At 42.3% G+C, this 19,593-nt stretch overlaps 2 protein-coding genes across 6 annotated transcripts; one reads left to right on the top strand and one right to left on the bottom strand.

Moving 5' to 3' along the window:
- Positions 1 to 131: 131 nt before the first annotated feature.
- Positions 132 to 10,597, bottom strand: tmem255a (transmembrane protein 255A). Of its 5 annotated transcripts, none has more exons than XM_035160880.2 (10): positions 10,236 to 10,597; positions 7,275 to 7,417; positions 6,673 to 6,735; positions 4,836 to 4,925; positions 3,016 to 3,081; positions 2,824 to 2,912; positions 2,588 to 2,659; positions 2,054 to 2,222; positions 1,710 to 1,859; positions 132 to 1,454 (listed from the first exon to the last, which is right to left on the bottom strand). In XM_035160880.2, exons 2-10 carry the CDS (start codon positions 7,371 to 7,373, stop codon positions 1,311 to 1,313), a joined length of 942 nt encoding a protein of 313 aa, XP_035016771.1. In that variant the 5' UTR covers positions 7,374 to 7,417; positions 10,236 to 10,597; the 3' UTR covers positions 132 to 1,310. The 5 variants fall into 5 exon arrangements, with proteins under 5 accessions (XP_035016771.1, XP_035016767.1, XP_035016768.1 ...); XM_035160876.2 differs by having other exon boundaries at positions 10,240 to 10,596; XM_035160877.2 differs by having other exon boundaries at positions 2,054 to 2,216; positions 10,240 to 10,596.
- Positions 10,598 to 13,052: 2,455 nt separating this feature from the next.
- Positions 13,053 to 18,830, top strand: atp1b4 (ATPase Na+/K+ transporting subunit beta 4). Its single transcript, XM_035162084.2, has 9 exons — positions 13,053 to 13,301; positions 13,517 to 13,585; positions 14,231 to 14,447; positions 15,992 to 16,120; positions 16,252 to 16,356; positions 16,682 to 16,881; positions 17,467 to 17,523; positions 17,615 to 17,707; positions 17,806 to 18,830. Exons 2-9 carry the CDS (start codon positions 13,520 to 13,522, stop codon positions 17,965 to 17,967), a joined length of 1,029 nt encoding a protein of 342 aa, XP_035017975.1. The 5' UTR covers positions 13,053 to 13,301; positions 13,517 to 13,519; the 3' UTR covers positions 17,968 to 18,830.
- Positions 18,831 to 19,593: the final 763 nt, after the last annotated feature.

Raw genomic sequence — 19,593 nt, 5'->3', positions numbered from 1 at the left:
AGTTTCCAAAAGTCGAGAGGATCACCAGAGTCAGTGGGATACGTTTCACGCAAGTTTATGGCAACTCCAACAAAAAAAAAAGATTTCAGTGTGGACCAAAGTGGTGTGAGTGGAAAAATCAAGGCACCATGTGAGTTACACAAAACTTTTTTAATGGCAAGACAAAAAACAAAGGAACTGAGTGAACCTTTATCGGCCCCAGAGAGAATGTGTTCTTTAAAACTTAAATGATAAAAAGCAGTGATTCAAGGACACGGAGCGAGTTTACACTTCTGACTTGATGAGCTCCCACCTCCTGTCAGTGAGTCCAGCACTGACTGTTCACCCTCGGCCTCACCAGTGATCATTCCTGACAGAGAAACACACACTTCAGCCTGACGATGTGACGTTAGTGCTACTTACAAAGAGAGAGACGTACGTACGTACGTTCACCTGCTCAGTGGAACATACAATAAATAGGGTTCAGAGTGTAATTGTTAACTTTCTTATTGACAACTAGGCTACTGTAGGTAGAATAGCTTGTTTCTTCATTGCACATTGATCAGAATATTCTTGAAAATAATTGAAGAGTTGATAAATAGATATCGTGATCTGTTGGCGCACCTAACTGCTACAGGAGCATCTTAATTTCTTTATTCTGAGCATGTAACACCTCCGTTACTGCTGACGTTACCTTTGATAATGCACACTGACGCTAACAACCGCTAAAGGAACGACTGCTTGGGCCTACAACACTCCAGTTTTTATTTAAATTCTAGCTGATTCAGGTCACATGAAGGTCGTAGTTGTGCTAATCGGTCCGGATCCTCACAGTGCAGGCAGTGATGACCTTCAGCACCACTTGAGGCAGGAAGCATTTACACAATGTAATAAACAGAGGTGAACGTAAAGCACAAGTTTTGTTTTTCTGACAGAAAACATCTAGGTGCTGCAGCTCTGGAAGTCTGTTTGCATTAAGGCAGATAGATGTGTAAACGGTCCCGGCTTTGAACTGGTTGTCTCGCTCTCGATGTGTATGTGCACACACACACACACACACACACACACACACACACACGCACACATACACACAAACAGTGCAGGCCAGAGTGTGAGTGGTGCCCTGGGAGTCACACACGTGCCCCCTTGTGTTAGGCTGAACCCAAAGTTTGTGTGCTCTGTGGCCATCGTCCTCCTCACCACCTTTCCTCCACCGCAGTTCTGAGCGATTGTGAGGGAAAGCCCAGACATGTTGTGCTTTCAAACCACTCACTCAGCATCCAACAACACGCTGATAACCCTTCAGGGGTTTTTCTTTGCCCGGAGCCATCTTAGGGGCTGTACGGCGGGGGCTTCTCATCAGGATGGTTGTGAGGAGGGGAGTAGCGTGGAGGGACCATAGTGGGCCACAGGTGGCTGGCTCCGGACTGGGAGTCGTCTGACAGGCCGGAGGAGTCGGGGAACGTGTAGGAGCCCTGGAGGAAACGAACAACACAGATTAGAAGGACACAGATTGGTTACAGAATAAGATATAAATGCTGATAAATAGTCAGTCAATCAGCTTGAGTGTGTGTCTCCTGATATTAACTGAGAAATTGCGAGATAGGGTGGGTTTTCTTTTCACATTTTCACCCACAAACATCAGATATGTGCAATTTGGTGCAGATCCAAGATAAAACCCAGGATCTATTGGATTTAAATAGGATGACGATGACTTTTGGCCACTGTACCTGCAGGTCGTAGGCGGTGTAAGGCGGCAGGCAGGGGGCAGTGTTGTAGTAGGAGTTGAGAGTGGTGGTAGTGGGTGGAGGAGGTTCTGAGCGGACCGGAGCTGCGATGGCCTCTGGTTCAGATGAGCTTTCTGAGTCCGTAGATGGAATCTGACAAAGAGGTAAAGATCATTATTTAATCCACAAAACTTTACATGTAGAACTGTGTTAATCCATATCAGCCAATCCTGATAAATGGATCAACAAATGTCTTTAACATCAAACAACCTTAGACACATTTGGTAACATTGAACCCAGGACGTTCTGCCGTGTTTGTCGGTGAGGATATCCATCACTTCACATACCATGTCCTTGAAGCCTCCCAGTACTGCAGCAGTGATGATGCCCAGGAACAGGGCCACGATGTTGAGGATGGTGGCCGACCACAGCAGGTGATAGAGGTGCACAACGTCCTGGCAGCTCTTCACATCTGTGTACTCATGGTAGCCTCCAATCACCTCAACACGGCTAGCCCAGTGGGTGGGACAGAGAGGGAGACAGCCTATAGTCAAGCCACAAAAGTCACTGGCAGCGGTTATCTAAAAATGCAGCTACGTGAAGCAGGCTCTGAGCATTTGTATTCAGCACACAATGGAAGACATAAGACAGGTTTTGATTTATGGTTGTTAAAGTTCAGCTGGTTTCAGTGTCAATGTGAGAGGAGAAGCCGTTAAGTAATAATGATAGAGTTGGAAGACAAAGACGAGGACATGGATTAATGTCTGATCAGTCACAATGAGGATAAGCAGAGGAAATGGCATCATGGCGTACATTTAAACACTGTGATGTCACTTATCAAAAATAAATGGCTGGTATGGGTCTAGAAAAATGGGACCTACTTCCAAATCATGGATGATTTCCTAAACTTTTTCAAAACATCTTTATTCTGAAGTCCCATAAGAGGATGTTCTCTGAAACAAAGGTTAAAAGAAAAACAAACATTCTTGTGCTGTTGTACAATCAACGCTGCAATGCAAAAAAACAGGGAGAGCAGAACAAATCCAAACAGTCACAGCAACACAGCCAAAGCAAGAAGACACTGAGTCAGAGGATTTATTTTTCTCAGCATACTCACTTTCCGCAGTGGTAGAGGTCGCAGCAGTAGCAGGTGTTGCTCCTCACGCGCAGGTTGCAGGACGTGCGCGCCGACGTCTGACACGGCACCTGAAGGTCAGAAATGAATTTACAGTCCCTTCACCCAGAATGCACTGCTGGCAAAACTCACTGAGGAGGAACTGATGCAAGTGAGAAAAAATGTGTCTCTTACGTCCCGATCAGACTCCGTCTCACTGGAGTGATAATCACAGCGACCAGCGTACAGAGGCCTGAGGTCCTGCAGGACAATGAACCACAATGAATCAGTTTTATGTCTCTCTGAAGAGTTCATTAATAGTCCACTTATGTTTACTGGATCCATGCTGAATGATTAATGGACATTAGTAATGGAATGTGCTTCCACCTTAACTTGTGAATGAGGAGCTTTTGACTGGATGCAGACACTTTGGACCAGTGTTAAATTATGGATCCCAACCCAGAGGGCGAGTACTGACATGAAATCCTAATATTGATATCATTATTTTTATTTTTTTATTTTTTTAAGTGGACGGAGGCATATTGTTTTCTTCAAATTATTTACGTAGACTCACTGATCAATTGATTCAATTTGTGTGTTCAAAGGTCAGGGTGGCCACACAAAACATGTTTTTGGCCTCTTGAGCGCCTGCCTTTAGGGAATTTCTGTAAATTTTGACCAGCTGTCACTTGGACTCGATTACATTTCAGTTGTCAGAGGTCGAAGTTCACGGTGACCTCATACCAAAGTCTGGAAACTGCATTGCTTGGTGGAGGCATACAAGCGCAGTGCAGTGAGTTCAAACGGCTCCTGTAGTGGTGGTACGTCAAAGTACCTGTATTTTCTCCAGAGGGATTTAAATCCCTGACAATCAGTTCATATTTTTTTTATCGTTGTAGTTGAAACGTTAGTAAACTCAACCCTGTGATTCGCTGGCATCCTGTTGTGTGTTTACCCTGCTTCTCAACCGGTGTCAGCTAGGATTGGCTCTAGCCCCTCGCAACCCATTGTAGATCGTTGGGATGAGAAAGTTTAATTAAGTTAAATATATCTTAAGTAACAGCCAAATTCACAATGGTGATTAATATACACTAAATTCGCATCCCTGTGTTTCATGTACACGCAGTTATTTAAACCAAGAAAGGCTCATTTAATTCTGGCTCAATAAAGGTTCAGTGTGTAGAATCTAGTGACATCTAGTGGTGAAGTTGCATGTTGCAGCTGAATACCCCTCACCTCACCCTCCCCTTCCAGATATGAAAGAGAAGCTGTGGAAACCTTCAGTTGTCATAAATACTCAAAAGGTTTAGTTTGTCCAGTTTGGGCTACTCGCTCCCTTTGTAAATAAAAAGTATTTTAATTTAAAGGACCAATTCAAGGGTAAAGAAAACAACAATTCACACACTTTAGATGAAACACACTAGTGAAAACATCATAAGGATTATTTTATATTTATTTTCTGCCAATAGATCCCTTTCACCTAAATCTTACACACTGGACCTTTAAAACTTAAAACGTGATTTAGTTTGGAAGATAATTTCTAAAATAACAATGTTAACCAACAGCCAACTTCTGTGTCTCTGCATCATATTACATTTCGTATTTCTCTTTCTTTCAACCTTGTAGTTTAGTGTTTGAAAAATGGTTTGAGAGGAAAATCTCCCATTTTCCATTTCGCTGGCAAATGGAAATCTGCAAATGCTGCTGCTCTGCCTTTCCACCCAGCCCTAATTCATTTTGGCATAATTCTTTTAAGAGTGCATTAGCGGTTATTTAGTATTTGATGTACATTGCGTCATGGAAAATAATCTCCCTGTACCACAAAATATATAAGGGTGCGGCAGCTGCGACGGTCAGTCAGGAGCTCGGCATATGTTAAACTACATGTGTAATGCAGTGTATTAAGATTTAATCTGGGTGGCATTGATTGATAAGCTTGATATAAGTCGGAGTGTTATGCATATCCATAATTTATGAGTTTAGTTGAATAAGTGGAAGCTTCGGGTGATACTCACAATGTGCCTCGCAGCAAACACTCCATCAACAATAGCGCAGCAGAAGGCGGCCACCACTCCGAAACTGATGAAGACGATTGATGCCACCAACTGTGAAAGAAAGCAGAGCATCAGCGTCACTCTTCATCGTCATAATAATGATTTTATAAGACTATGAATACGATTTGCAGCTGCTCACTGCTCGCTCTCACCACTGTTGTAATGGGTTACATATGCAACACTAATGTGCATCATCCTGAGAATGACTCCGGTGAATGGGAGGAGGGAGCAGCAGGGGGTCGTGGGCCTGGTAAAGGACGAACAGTGTCGGAGCGCTGTGGTTGTCACCCAGCTCCAGTGGTGTTCAGGGCTGGCACGGTGCCCGGCCCCTTTATGGGCACTTTCACTACTCAATGAAAGACAGCATGTATTCAATTACACATCACCCCACCCTGTTTGCAGCCACCCCCCAGCTCGCAGGGGAGGGGGGAGGCAGTGCTACTGATGCAAACAGATTCAACTGCGAGTTACGGCACAACGGCAACTTAGGCCAACGTCTCCGCGGTTGCTAACGTGAAAACATCCAGAACCAGAGAGTTTTCAACAAGGCAAGCTGGCCGTTATAGCTCGGATCATCGTTCTTAAAGGCGCCGACTTATTTATTTTCTCAGTGTGATTCGTCCTCTGAACGAAACGGTCCTCCATAAACTGAGAAAATGATTTCAATTGAGAGATTTCTGTGTTTGTGTTTCTCAGTTTTTTCCCCCTATTTTTATTCAAGGGATCGACCTTTTGTAACACTTTCACACCAAAAATGCTGCACTCACACTCAAACAGCGCGTGCTTGGTTTTGCTGTTCTTGTGCTTAAACTCAACTGTGCGCTCGCTTACACTCAGATATTTTGTTGCTGGGACAGATTTCCTGCTGCTCTCGGATTTCTCCTCTGCTCTTGGATTTTTTTCTTCCTGCACTTGGTTCAAAATATCTGAGTGCAAGAAGTGAACCACGTTTGGTCGAGCCCATATGTCGGCGGACCACGATCACTTCTGCGCAGACTCCGGCTCCAAATTACGTCAAGATTGCAAGATGGCGGCGCCCGTATCTGAGCTATTTTTGCTTTAATTTTGTACAACGGGAGAAACTTTATGGTTTGGACCAAAGAGGCCAAAATCCAAATACAGTTGTATGCAAGAGTTTGGTGACTTGTAGGTAAATTAGAACCCAAACTCAACTATAGGCAATTATATTTAAATAGTTGCAGATTATTTTTCTGTTGATCAACTAATTATTTAAGCTCTCCTGATAAATAAAAAACATTCCCCTAATTCACAAATATCAAGAAGTCATTAACATTTATGAGGAACAGCATTATGAGAGGTTGTGTAACGTGCCACAGCTCAGTCACTCGTGTCACTGTCACACATTGACTCCCTGCTGCTCCAGGCATCCAAACTCTGCTGCGTTATAGGAAAAGGTGTCATGATACAAACTCATTCTTCATTCCAGCCCTGACAGTCCCTGCCCGGCTCCTCGCTGCAGCTCGCCGCCTGCTCCACTGCAGTTTCCTTCTCCACATTCCACTGTGGACATCAGTCCTCCTCCACTTACACCCCATTTCTATTTCTGACTGTGTCTCCCCCTGCAGCCCGGGACACTTGCCCTGATACACAACATGAAACCTCATCAGGACAACTGGGACTCGCAGTCTGGGTCACGTATGCTGTTCATAGTGTCATATTTACGACATAATCAAGCTTCATGCTGTGTAAGGGTAACTCTCACTCACGCACATTTTAATAATAATAGTTGTGTGAGACAAGGAGACACAGAGCACTGAGGTAATATAAATACTCTTACCATCTGCCTCTTGTTCTCTATCAAATGAGCGCCGATAATTCCCAGAAAAGAGCCAAAGCCCAGCTGAGGAGAGAGAAGATAGATGTCAGAGCATTTATCAATTTGACTTTACTGCTTTAATTTCATTTCAATTTCAAGTGTGTAAAACATGTTTGCAACTATTTCACTTGTGATTCGAGGAAAGTTTCTCTCAATCTAACGGTGCACTTTCTAAGTGAATATGATTTCTTATCTAATGCCGTCATGATCTAATTATTTGAACTATTAATGTGATGAGTTTGAGGCTGAAGTTGTAGGAGGCCTCTTCATCATTGGCTGCCTTCCTGGCAGCTCTTTATGTGAAGCACAGCGTTAAAAGCCGAGTACTGTGAAGAAAACACACTTATGGACTGAGATGCTTTACCTCACTCAGCCTCTAATGACAGTGATGCTGAATAATGAATGTGGGGGAAGTTCACCCCTAAGAGACATTTCAGTAATTAACTTTATCAGAGTCGAGGAGCAGGAAGAGCTCACTACAAACACACTCTTCACTCATAATGAATTCTGATGTGAACAGGCCTGCTGCTGCTGCTGCTGATGCAGTGAAGGTGTGAACTCACAATGACTCCTGGGTAGTAGCCGCCCACTGTGATGTTCTGCGTCCTGGTCGTCGCTGCTATGCCAAAGACGAGGATGAGCACAGAAACGATTAGCAGCATCGCCGTCACTATTATGGATTTCCTCTTTCTCCTCTTAAAGGAGCCTGGAAGAGAGCAGATCAGTGAACATCACACTGAGACGTGAGTGGCAAAGTGAAATTAGAAAGACGAGGCTGCTGATGTAATGGGAAGGAGTTAAAGAGACTCATGTCTGGAGAGTCTCTGTCCCTTTGACCATCAGTAGCTTTATCCCTCAAAGTGTCTAAAAGCAGGGTTTCATAAAGCATTGTGCTTCTAAGATGCACCGCATGTCTGTCTACATAGAAAGTTACAAAGTTACCACCTCTACAGCTCAATAAGACTTTAGCAACAGGTGATTTCACACTCAAAAGATGTCACTTTGGAATAAATCCACTTCACTGACTCTTATTATCTTCAAACTACTTTTTGCACAGAACAAGGACTCTAGATTTAGTCCACAATAGAAACAGATCTAGTTAGTTCATTAGTTGGCAAAGATTTCTCCTCCTTCCAGCGTGTTTTTCTTTGCATGCCACATATCTGGTATCCATTTGAACTCAATGGCCTGAAACATTAAGGAGTTACAGTGATTTCTCATGAATCCGTTTTCTCTGGTCGGAAGAATGTGTGTATAAGCTAAAACCAGTGAGGGTTTTTAGTTCAGAAATAAAACCGTGAATAATATCAAAGATATGAACAAAAACAGATTTGTCTGAATCTCCTCCCAGAGGTTGTTTTCTTGAAGAGAGACAAGCGTCTGCATCAGAGTCATATCAGATATTCTGAGGCTTCTGGTGACGTCAAACTTTAAAAATTGAAGAGAGAGACTGGAGGGAGTGGCCAGCTGCAGTCTTAACTATCATCCTGATGTTTGTTTCAGCAGCAGCCTGATCCCGGAGCACACTGTGATGGAGAAGGTCTCACCTGCCTCTGGTCGTGTGACAGAAACAATCACGTCAATTTATTCTGTGAGAGAAAATCAACGATGTTTATTATGGAGTCAAATCCGCCGAGTCACCCTTTTGTTCTGTTTTTATCAATCTGTGGATACGTGGAGTTGGAGGCCACAGACAGATTTAACTACGACTGAATACTGATGCTCCAACATGAAGATCAATAACAGAACGTGCTCTTCTTTTGTTCTCCTTTTGTAATTCAGCAGGGAATAACAGTCTAGTATTTATTACTATAATCTGAGGAAACAACCACTCTAAGGCTGGAGGTTGTATTATCTCATCCACAACAATTATACTGTGATGAGACTAAATTTCCTCTGGGATTGTGTTGATTGTATCGTATGTTTAATGACAATTGTTTTCACACTGTGATTTATTATACGATCGTCAGGTTCTCATTAAAAACAGTGTAGATAAATTTGAATGTATCATTATCTCCTGGTTCTGACGTGCAGGATTTCTGCAGGAAAATAAAACTGTGACTCAGAGTCTTGCACAGTTTGATCAGTTTTTGTGCGTCTTCCTTTGAAAACATTAAGATTTTAGGAGTCAGACGTTTACAGACACATGTACAAGCTGTTTTTTTCTTTACTTACAGTACATACGACTCATGTAGTAGTAAAAGTACAGAGTAGTTTAACTCCATGTAACAGAGGATCACATGCAATCAGCTTCTTCAGCACGAACCACTCCCTCTCTGCTGGAGTAAAATCAGCTGACTTTCAGTGATGCTCTGAAAAACAGTGTCTGCAGGTTTCACTATAAATCTAAGACTCTATAAGACACTTTGAATAAAACAGTGAAGGCGATGAGGCCTTTTACAAAGTGTATGAACTTGTCATGCACTTTGACTTGTCAGTGACTTTTCATATTTCTGTCCTGCAGCTGTACATTGCAATAACTACCTTTAAACCTGACCTGGACCTGGATAAGCAACGGGAAAGGGTTGAAAAAATAACTTATTCCAGTACATCACATAGTTTTTATATAAACTCAAGGGTCTGGAACAATAGTAGTGGGGATTTCCAGCCAATTTCCATGTACAAAATGATTTTTATAACTAATGTTACTGCCTATTTCAAAGTAGAAAAAGGTGTGTAACCACTGTAACCTTTTAAATACCTTTACAGTACAGCTGGGTGATATGGTCAAAATTTTATAAAAATAAATAAGAGATTATTAGGATTATTAACTATTCTTTATGGGTAGAGAATGTCAAACAGCAAAATGTTCTACAAATCGGAGCTAAAACATATTAAATCGAGTATGTATTATGTATTACTTCACCCCTGTGCATTATATCACCATTATAAATTGAACTTTTGCTATATTGCTATCAATTCAAACTATATTGTGCTGAGTATTGTTATCTCCCTTTTGCAAGAGCTGAAATGTGAAGACTTATCCTAATGAAACCATTATCAAACTCCCACTGACCATCTGGTCCACAACAACAAAGCGTGTGGACTGGTCTGTGATTTTCCACCGACAGACGAGTGCAACTATAAAACTGTGAGAATGACCTGTGTCAGGCTGCACTGAACTCTACTACAGACAGTCACCGACCCTCTCTCACATGCACGGATCCGTTCAGCGGTTTCATTTCACGACCGAGCCCGAGCACTCAGGCTGCGGTGTCTCTCAGCGTGGCCGCACCTGCAGTGACGCGCTGCGGCCTGAGCCAGGAGGGAACACACGGTGCTGCTGCTGCTGCTGCTGCTGGTGGCTGTGATGTGTTTTTAGTCTTGTTTTGACAGAGGAGGAGGGAAGAAGATGCATGTTTAAAACCAGCACAGATAGGAAATGTCGCAGATGTGACCCTCGGTGTGCTGCAGCTTTTAAAATATTTTTTTTTTAAAGGAGGTGATCGGTGGAAGCTCCGCAGTGTAAACACGAGTCGTGTTGTTGGTCAAACCTGCTGCAGCCTCGTTGACCTTGCACACACCTACCCATGCTTGTTTCTGACAGGGACAGTCCGCTGGATTGGAGGCTCTGGGCTGGAGGCATGATGCTTAATCCACCGTCCACCAAATTAATAAAATAAAAATAAAAAAATCAATAATTTAAGCAGTAATGACGATTTAACGCGGGATATTCCTGGTCAGGTTTCCTTTGATCCTTTGATGGTGCGTTGACTTTCATTCTCGCACAGCACAAGCTCCACCGCGTCCAGCTGAGCCCGCGGGTCCGTCTCACTCACATCCCCGCGGCTGTTGGTCCGCCTCTCGGTGTCAGTGCTCACGGTGTGTCGGTGTCTGACAGAGGGTCTGTGCTGCTGCTGCTGCCGCCGCCGTCGGTCGCATGTGCGCATGTCACAAACATACTCAGGAAAATACCGTTACTCGTCGTTACTCTATTCAATGTATTGTAACGATACTTTACGTAACGTCCCTCTACCTTAAAGTACCAGGCTTTAGTCAAACGGCCATTTTGGTTCATTTGCGTGCTCAAGTTTTACATGTTAGTTTAATTCATTTAGGTTTGATCTCCTACTTTCCTCTATGATAAAATTCATGGTATATTTTCAGAACAATAAGCTACAGTAGAAGTTAACGTTAATATTCCTCACTAGCTTCACACTGTGAGCGAATATCAGCTTCTAAATGAGTTTGGTATTTCAAATAAATCCTGTTTAGTTGCAGCTTTGTAAAATTTCACAGCAAATATGAGGAATGGAAACAAATTCCATGTCAAAACCTCCCTGAGAGGAGAAAGCATGTGGAACCAGGAGCGTCCATGTTGGATCAGCTCATCACAGAGAGCAGAGAGGTTTAATGTCTCATCCAGTCAAATCACTGAGGTTTAATGTGCAGCCTTTTCAATGGGTTTCAAATGGGTTTAAACTGCTGTTTTCAATGTGTTTAAAATATGTTTTCAATGTGTTAAAAAATATGTTTTAAATGTGTTTTCAAATGTGTTTAAACTGATGTTTTTAATGTGTTTTCAAATGTGTTTCAAATGTGTTTTAAATGTGTTTTCAATGTGTTTAAAATATGTTTTCAATGTGTTAAAAAATATGTTTTCAATGTGTTAAAAAATATGTTTTAAATGTGTTTTTAATGTGTCTAAACTGCTGTTTTCAATGTGTTTTCAATGTGTCTAAAGTGCTGTTTGTGTGTTGCACAGATTTGTAGATACTTGTCATGGTTTGGGAGAATAAAGTCAAAGTTGTGAGCATAGAGCGCCACCAAGTGTCAGAATAACACAGTGCGTTCGCGAGCCATGAGATTTTCATGGAGCAGCACATTGAAGATTGAACAAGAGGACACATGCGGCCTTCACTGTCAGGTTTAAAATCTTTAAACACACAATATTCTTTGGTTGGAAATTAACATGTAATCCCAGACATTTTGTCTGTGTGCTCATCCCTCATTTCTTTAATCATAAGAGCAAACCCAAGACAGAGGGATTAATGCACAACAACCATAGAATTCAAAAAGGTTTTGTAAGTACTTACCTCATTTATTCTTGCTGTTGTTAATAGATAGATAGATAGATAGATAAGGATAGATAGATAGATAGATAGATAGATAGATAGATAGATGATAGATAGATAGATGGATATAACTTTAGTTTTAGGATATTATTACAATATAAAATGTTATCATGTGTGTAAAACCAGTCATCTTACAATTCCTTCAAATTGACATTTTTATTATTTTATTGTTTTTGATGATGATCTTTTATTATTTTATCTTTGTTCTTTTATCTGTTTTGCTTTATTGCATTACCGAGTATGATCTGGCTTTTCTATGAATGACTTATATTTTAGGCTCTGGTTTTGAAAGATTTTTTGGGTGCAGTCCGAATATAATTTGAAAACTCATTATAACTGTTCTCGGCGAATAAGTTGCATATATTCTGAATTGATCTGTTTGAATTACTAGAACAGGATTAGTTAACAGGGGCCCCACACAGGTCCTTCTGCTCATGGACCCAAAGAAGCTGCTCTGGAGCAATCAAGCCAAAATCCACATATATGGCCCATGATGTACGTAGGGACAGATGATGCAGGTTTTAGAGAAAAGTTGCAAAAGCATGTGCAGTGAACAGGTGCATGAAACCATCGCCTTTCCCTGCGGAACACTTAAATATTTTAGCCTCTCTGCAAAAGCCAAAAGAAACACACTTTTTTTTTTTTTTTTTACTGTAAAACACACACAAACACAACCACACACACACACACACGTTTTCTGCTGCGCAATTCTGCAAGGACAGATTTTTTCCATGACGCAATTTCTCTTTTCATGCAAAAAAAAAGAAGAGGAAGAAGGAGAAAAGACCCCCCCCCCTCCCTTTCTCCCACTTTTACATGGGGTAACAGAGCGTTACGTGACCGGAGTGCAGAGAGGATGAGGAGGATGAGGAGGACTTGAACTTCACCAAAGGGAAGTTTATGGTGAGTATAGTTGGTGCAGGAGTGCATGTAAGGGGGGTGGAGGGGGGGTGGTATACCTGGTTTGGTATGCATGTGCAGGGACAATACCTCAGAACTGATGTTTAATTTATGATGCATTCGTTTCATCACGGGATCAAACATTAACACAAGAAACACAAGTTAAAGAATAAAACAGGTTGCAGCACAGTGTTGCAGCCTGCAGGCGATGATTGACAGCACAGTGCTGTGTTGGGATGAAGCTATAAATATTGCATTCAGGATTTCACTTTTAGTGCAGCTTAGCAGACAATGGCTGATGTTGTGCGTGTGCAGAATGAATCCGGCGCTGTGGTCCAGGCCGCTGCCAAACGTCACTGCAGGGACAAAAAAACCCTCCACTTCGTATCCCACCCTCAGTTTTTCTCTTTCCGCCGTTCATTCACCATGATGAGCGCCTAGTTGAAGGAGCTTCTCCTCTCCCGCTCCCCTCTGCGTGCCTAAAACTTTCTAATGAAATCCCCAAACACTTTTTGACAAACACATTTTTTCTCCTCCTCCTCCTCCTCCAGGGGTCAAGAATTATTTTTTTCTCCGACGTATTAATCTCCGTCTTTATTGAAGAGAAAACTTCAGGTATGTCAAATTTCCTTCTCATTTCAATTCTGTTTATTATAACTACAAGCTATTACTTAATTGTGTCTGATTCTAATGATGAAGTTTCTCGGATGGTTTGGGATTGTTTTAGGAAAAGTGTTGAAATTGTTGTGCAGATGTAAAGATGTTTCGCTGTAGTTCAACGGGCTCTGTAGATGTGATTTGTTTCACAAGTACCTTTTCTTTCTGTGAAGAACATGGAGCCCAGTTCCACAGAGGGAGGAGCTGAGGAGACGCTCCTTAAAAACCTTCCACCAAGTCCTGTAAGTGCTGATATTCAAAAGATAACATGTAACTTTATCACAGTTTTGTTCACTGAAGCAGATGCAGCAATAAAGGCACCTTCACTTGCACAGATCTTTTTTTTTAAACAGCAATGTTATCATTAACACAGAGATCAAGTGTTTTTTTTTTCCTTGCACAAAACTCAAACCACACATAAACATTTTAAACATTTAACAGCAGATTCTTTTAAAGGTTCGAGCTTTCACAAACTTTTTTCCGGTGACACTCACGAGTGTCCTGCGGCTCCTCTGGGGTCTGCGTGTCCCTGGCCTGTGGATGCTGAGAGTCAGTGAGCAACATCTGGCTGTCACCCTCCAGCTCTGCTGTCTGCAGCTGCTGCTCCAAGCAGGAGGGTCCACTCAGAGGAGGTCAGCTCTCCCAACGAGTGCCACAAAGGTCACCAGCGGGTTTATAATGTGCAGAAACAGGGGGACAGGACCGTCAGTGCGATGTTCATTAATATGCAGAGCACACTCTGGCAGTTTATGTTAGCGGTCATACTCGGATCAGAAGGCATGCCATTTTTTTTCCTGCAGTGATTTGAAAAGACAATAGGTTGACAGCAGAGCTTGGCGATTGAGAACATGTGTGGTGAGGGCTTTTTCTCTTCTTCTTTCCACCAGCCTCACAAAGTGATGCTCAAACATGGACAAGAGCTGGAGGAAGAGCAAGAGGAGTTGGCCGAGCACCGGCCTCTGGAGCAGGAAGACCTGAACTTTGAGAGATGGAAGCGCAGGCCGTTACCCAAGAGGACGCTCCACCAGAAAATAGACGACATAAAGACATACCTGTGGAATGCGGAGACCCACGAATTCATGGGTCGCTCTGGAAAGAGCTGGAGTGAGTTGATGAGAAACAGAGAGGTTCTGTGTTGTCGGGTTGTGGGGAGGGACATTTGGAATAATGCAAAAGTACTTTATTTATGTGTCTAATAATTACAGATGTAATGTTTACTGTTGAATCCTCTTACAGAAGCTTAATGGGGTTTGAATGTCTTTAAAAGATGCATTCAGGGATAGTTTGGGGTTGAGAAATGTCTCTCCAGTCCAGTGACTCGGCTCACTGTGCTGCGAGTGTGTGTGTGTGTGTGTGTGTGTGTGTGTGTGTGTGTGTGTGTGTGTGTGTGTGTGTGTGTGTGTGTGTGTGTGTGTGTGTGTGTGTGTCCTAATGCTCAATGTTTACATAGGTGCATGGACAATTCAGAGTGTCCTGACAAAAACAGACTGCCTGGGGACGTGTCCCCAGCGGGAGTGCACTGTCCCTGGCCTCGCATTGGCCAGGAATCACATTCCTCTACATCTTACCATGCTCTCCACAGCCTCTTTCCCAAAGCCTTGACGACCTCATCGCTGAACTTAACATTCTCATGGCCCCTCACTTTCAGTTAAACACGTAGAGATGCTCATGTCTTTTTTTCCATGGAGCTCATTGCCAAATCAAGCTTTGGCGTAGGCAAGCCTTTTTGGCCGAGACGACCGACTGGACGAGATTGTTGAGTCAATGATGATGGAGCAGCCTCTTGGTATTCCAGGGTGACGCTGCGGAGCCCCCCTCCCTCCCTCAGGTCCACTGTACACAATGACAAACATGATCTGACTGAGTGTAGAGAGAATATCCAGGGGAAGTGTGTGTTCCTTGCATGAGCTGCAACGCTGGATCCCAGGCAGGGCTAAGAGCTCATTTCAGCTACATAACCAGTGTGTGTACACTTGTGGAGGAATGATTGGGGGGTATGTCCGCTGAAGAAAGGCCCTGGGTTGAAGTCTGTGCAGTGTGTCTTGTGAGACGAGTGTGTAAGAGGGGACACAATACCAGAGTGGGGGATTGGGGCTCCTTGGAGCTGGCCGGGCCTCTATGGCTGCAAAAGACCTTCACTACGATGGCAACCGGAGGTTCACTGTGTTCCTGAGTGAAAGGACAGCTGGGAGAATTCTCACTGAGCTGGAACAGAAAGTCCTTTGTGGCTCCGAGGACGCAAGGCTGGCTGCAGCAAGTCCCCTGTGAAATTGTCTACACAGCAAAAGCCACTTAATTTAGAACACGTTTAACTTGATTAGTGGCTAATGGACTGGTAATTGAAAATTGCAGAACAAACCCAGTTCTCAGGGTTTCTTTATTACAGGGCTCTGAAATAAATGGAGAAAATTATTGGAGTTCTTAGCAGGTCTAGAAATGTAGGGGGTTCTGCTTTTTTATGATTGAACAAATCAGTGGCATGAGTCCAGACAGATCACACAGTCTTAGCTAAACCTTTTTTTCTTTTTTCATTGTTTTCATCAGATCAGAGTCGTATCCTGTTGATTGATGTGTGGTTTGTTACATAAACCAAAACACTGCATCAGAAATATTCCCCCTAATAATTCACTTTTTCACTTTTCTTCTAGGCCTCATCCTTCTCTTCTACGCTGCACTTTATATCTTTCTTGCAGCCATGTTTGGCGGCTGTATTTTTTGCCTCATGTGGTCCATTAGTCCCTACCATCCCACCCACAACGATAGGGTGATGCCACCAGGTAAATATAACCTCAACCCTCACACCTCTCCTCCGTCCCTTTCCTCTCCTCCCTCCGCTCGACGCTCCGTCTGTCTGTCGCTTCTACTTGAGTCTCAGCACAGTTGACTGTCTCTGCGTCTCCACTGGCAGGTATGACGATGGCCCCACACCTAGAAGGCCACGACATCGCCTTCAACGCCACTGATCGCAAATCCTGGAAGAAGTACGCCAGGTCGATGGACGAGTATTTACGACGTGAGTGGGATGATGTTCAAGTTGATGGGGTTGTTGAGTTTGCGGCAAATGAAGCAGGCACGCAATGAGTTAATCTTCACTACCTTTGTCCTCCTTGTTCCATTCGGACTTTGCAGGGCATGCTGGGAAGGGAAGCCTCTTTGTCGGCAGAGTGCAGCCATTCAGTTCCCCCTTTTTTTTCACACCCTGCTTTTGTCAAGCTTCCTTTATCAGAGGCCTGAGTCTGGCATGGCATTGCTCTTGCAAAGGTTTATTTATTCCCTCTTCTCTCATTCTCCCTCCCTCCCTCCTTCTCTGCCTCTTTCTCCCTGATCTTCATTTACAGCGTACAACGATGGCGCTCAGGAGAGGAAGAACATCCGGTGCACACAGGACAGATACTTCATGCAGGACGACTTGGAGGAGAGTGCAGAGCGGAAGTCGTGTCAGTTTAAGAGGTCCTTGTTGGGGGACTGTTCGGGGCTGCAGGACCCCAACTATGGCTACTCTCAGGGAAGGCCATGCATCTTCCTTCGAATGAACCGGGTAAGACGAGCGTTAGTCACCAAAACCTTTAAAAAAACATACCATTATGAACCATCACAAAAAATACACTGTTACTGTGCTGCTGAATCTCACAGTTTTCTCATGAGTGACATCTTGTGGCCATTTCAAAAATGGGACGAAGATACATTTCAGCTCTACTGTTCGGGTCTCTTTACATGTCTATGTATATATATATATTTTTTTCATAGGAGTTAGAAATATACTTTCATGTGTCAATTTAATAATTTATATATAAAGATATGATCCTGATGAAAAAGGTGGAGTGTGCATATAAATACCAGAATTAAAAATTAGACTTACCTCGGCCAAGGTCCAACAGTTCCCTTATGAAACCACATTTTAAAAAACTGATCTATATCCGATTCAGTGAATTTAAACAAACAAACAAATGCAGGTGGAAATAATCTCATTAGCGGAGATAAAAAAAAAATCTATAAGAGATTGTTCTCGGGTTTTAATTGAATTGTGTTTGAATTGTTTTTGTCAGGTAGACATGCATTGTAGTCCTGTTTGAATACACAAGAAACGTATGTTAATCTTCTAACTGTTCTTACTCCTCCATAGATTCTTGGTTACTTACCTGGCCAGGGCAAAGCAATAAATGTGACTTGTAACGTAAAGGTACAGAAACCATCATCATTTTCATTTGCAATAACAGGGACATGTCTAAAAATGGTCTTGATTGCGTAATCTACACTTGTTCCTCTTTCAGAAAGGACCACCAGAGGCCTTGGGAGAACTCCAGTTTTTTCCAAAAGGCCTTTTTGACATGAAGTACTACCCCTACTATGGGAAGCTCAGACATGTGAGTGTCATCTCCGCTGTGGCACAAACACAATCCTTTCATTCAACTCTGAAATGACTCGTAATCATGTGTGTGTGTGTGTGTCTCCTGTGTCTCAGGTAAACTACTCTGCACCGGTGGTGGCTGTGCGTTTTGCAAGGGTGCAGTACGACTCGCACATCCAAGTAACGTGCAAACTGAACGGAAAGGGCATCATCAACGATTCGCCCACCGACCGCTACCTGGGGAGCGTGACCTTCTCCCTGGAGGTCGGCGCCTAAGGCAAAGACGTCTCTGCCAGCAGGATGCTCCCATAACAATCAGGCTGGAAAATGTATAAGGAAAAAAAAAGAAAATGATGTCGTACCATTATTTTTCATGAAATATGTAATTTCCTTCTTCTCATCTTTCACTTACATCTTCATTTATTCTGCTGTAAAAACAAATTCCTCAAGAAGTAGATATTTACTCTTGTGTTTCTGTGATATCTCTGTGCTGCTGGCACCTGCACCCACAACAAAAACAGTGCTGAGCACAGGAGGAGGCCATAGAGAAAGTTACAATTCAGCTCCTCATATTTCCTAATGATTAGAAAGATTAATCAAACTAAATTACTCTCTGCCCAATAGTTAGCATTTCTGGCTATGCAAATCCAATTATAACTTAAACTTTACTAGGCGATTAGAAACATTGTGTAGTCTGGTTAGATGATGGTTTTGTGTGCACATTTCTGTGTGACAACATGTACTAATTTGTTTTGCATTATATTTTTCAAACTTGTATATTGTAAGAATTCAAAGAAGTATCATGCAAACACTGAAAGCAGGACTTGTACTGTACTTACACAGTAAATAAAAGACATGACTGCAAATATACTACGACGTTGAATAGAGCAGAATTATACATTTATGATAAAGTATCACAAGCCACTTCTTGCCTTCTTTTGTAAAAACATTTGCAGAAAATGGAGTACTACACAAGACTGATCAATAAAGAGACATATTGTACTGTGGAAGTTTGTGAAACATCTGTACCATTTGAAAGAGCTGTTGTCGTATTAATCCTCCCTGAACCTTGCTACTAAACCTTATATCAATGATGTATTTATTCCTAGTTCTTATAATAAATACAATACTCTGGTAAATACTGTAGGTTTCCTTCCTCATAAAAGTCTTCATCAGTTGTTTTTTACATAAAAACTACCAACGCATCTGAATTCTGTAATTCTCAGTAAATCAGTTTGTTTAAATTTAGTTAAAGGTCATAAAATGAACTGCCACTGTCACAAAATGTATTTTCAACAATTTTATGGGAATTTGTTAACTGAGGAGTCATCTGCAGAAAATTACACTGAACTTCAGTTTGCTTTAAAACGTGTAAATGCAGTGGATTCTCATTGGCTATAGATTAGGCCCTGGTATGGACAGTTTTTTGTTATGCAGTGCTCACCCTCATAAATGTCTGTAGTCTTTTATTTAAAGGAAAACAATTTTCAGAGTTTAGGGTTAACCAGATTAAATTAACATTTTCAAGATTTTTTTTTAGTTTTCCAGCAGGCGAGAGAAAATATTTAAATATTCAAAACTTGTATGACTTAGAATTCAAGTCTTTTAAGACCCTCTGAGGAAACTGACTTTGCAATGATTATAGGAACACAACCGGGGTGTCCCCAAACAATGAAGTAAAACCAACACCACCAAAACTCACAAGTTAACTGTAAATCTTCAAACTAGTCTCGTAGATTAGTTCAGTAAATCCATGACAAACACACTCTTGACTTCTTTGTCAATATCATCTGTCTTCATGTCGGTAGCAGCTGGAGTGAGAGTCAGGCCTCTGTGAACCATTACAGGTTATAAAAAGCCCGTTGTCAGTCAAAGTGAAATGGACAGTTTGACCCATGGCTG

Source organism: Hippoglossus stenolepis, chromosome 7 (genome assembly GCF_022539355.2).
Source record: "Hippoglossus stenolepis isolate QCI-W04-F060 chromosome 7, HSTE1.2, whole genome shotgun sequence".
NCBI classification, from domain to species: domain Eukaryota; kingdom Metazoa; phylum Chordata; class Actinopteri; order Pleuronectiformes; family Pleuronectidae; genus Hippoglossus; species Hippoglossus stenolepis.
Note: the sequence above shows the minus strand (reverse complement) of the source record. Positions and strands in the feature narration are given on the sequence as shown.

Coding starts and splice junctions, on each gene's coding strand:
- tmem255a (XM_035160876.2), bottom strand. CDS start 10,297: ATGCCTCCAGCCCAGAGCCTCCAATCCAGCGGACTGTCCCTGTCAGAA. Junction 2,913..3,015: donor AGACGGAGTCTGATCGGGAC/GTAAGAGACACA, acceptor TCTGACCTTCAG/GTGCCGTGTCAGACGTCGGC. Junction 1,860..2,053: donor TGGGAGGCTTCAAGGACATG/GTATGTGAAGTG, acceptor CCTCTTTGTCAG/ATTCCATCTACGGACTCAGA.
- atp1b4 (XM_035162084.2), top strand. CDS start 13,520: ATGGAGCCCAGTTCCACAGAGGGAGGAGCTGAGGAGACGCTCCTTAAA. Junction 16,121..16,251: donor CGATAGGGTGATGCCACCAG/GTAAATATAACC, acceptor CTCCACTGGCAG/GTATGACGATGGCCCCACAC. Junction 16,882..17,466: donor TCTTCCTTCGAATGAACCGG/GTAAGACGAGCG, acceptor ACTCCTCCATAG/ATTCTTGGTTACTTACCTGG.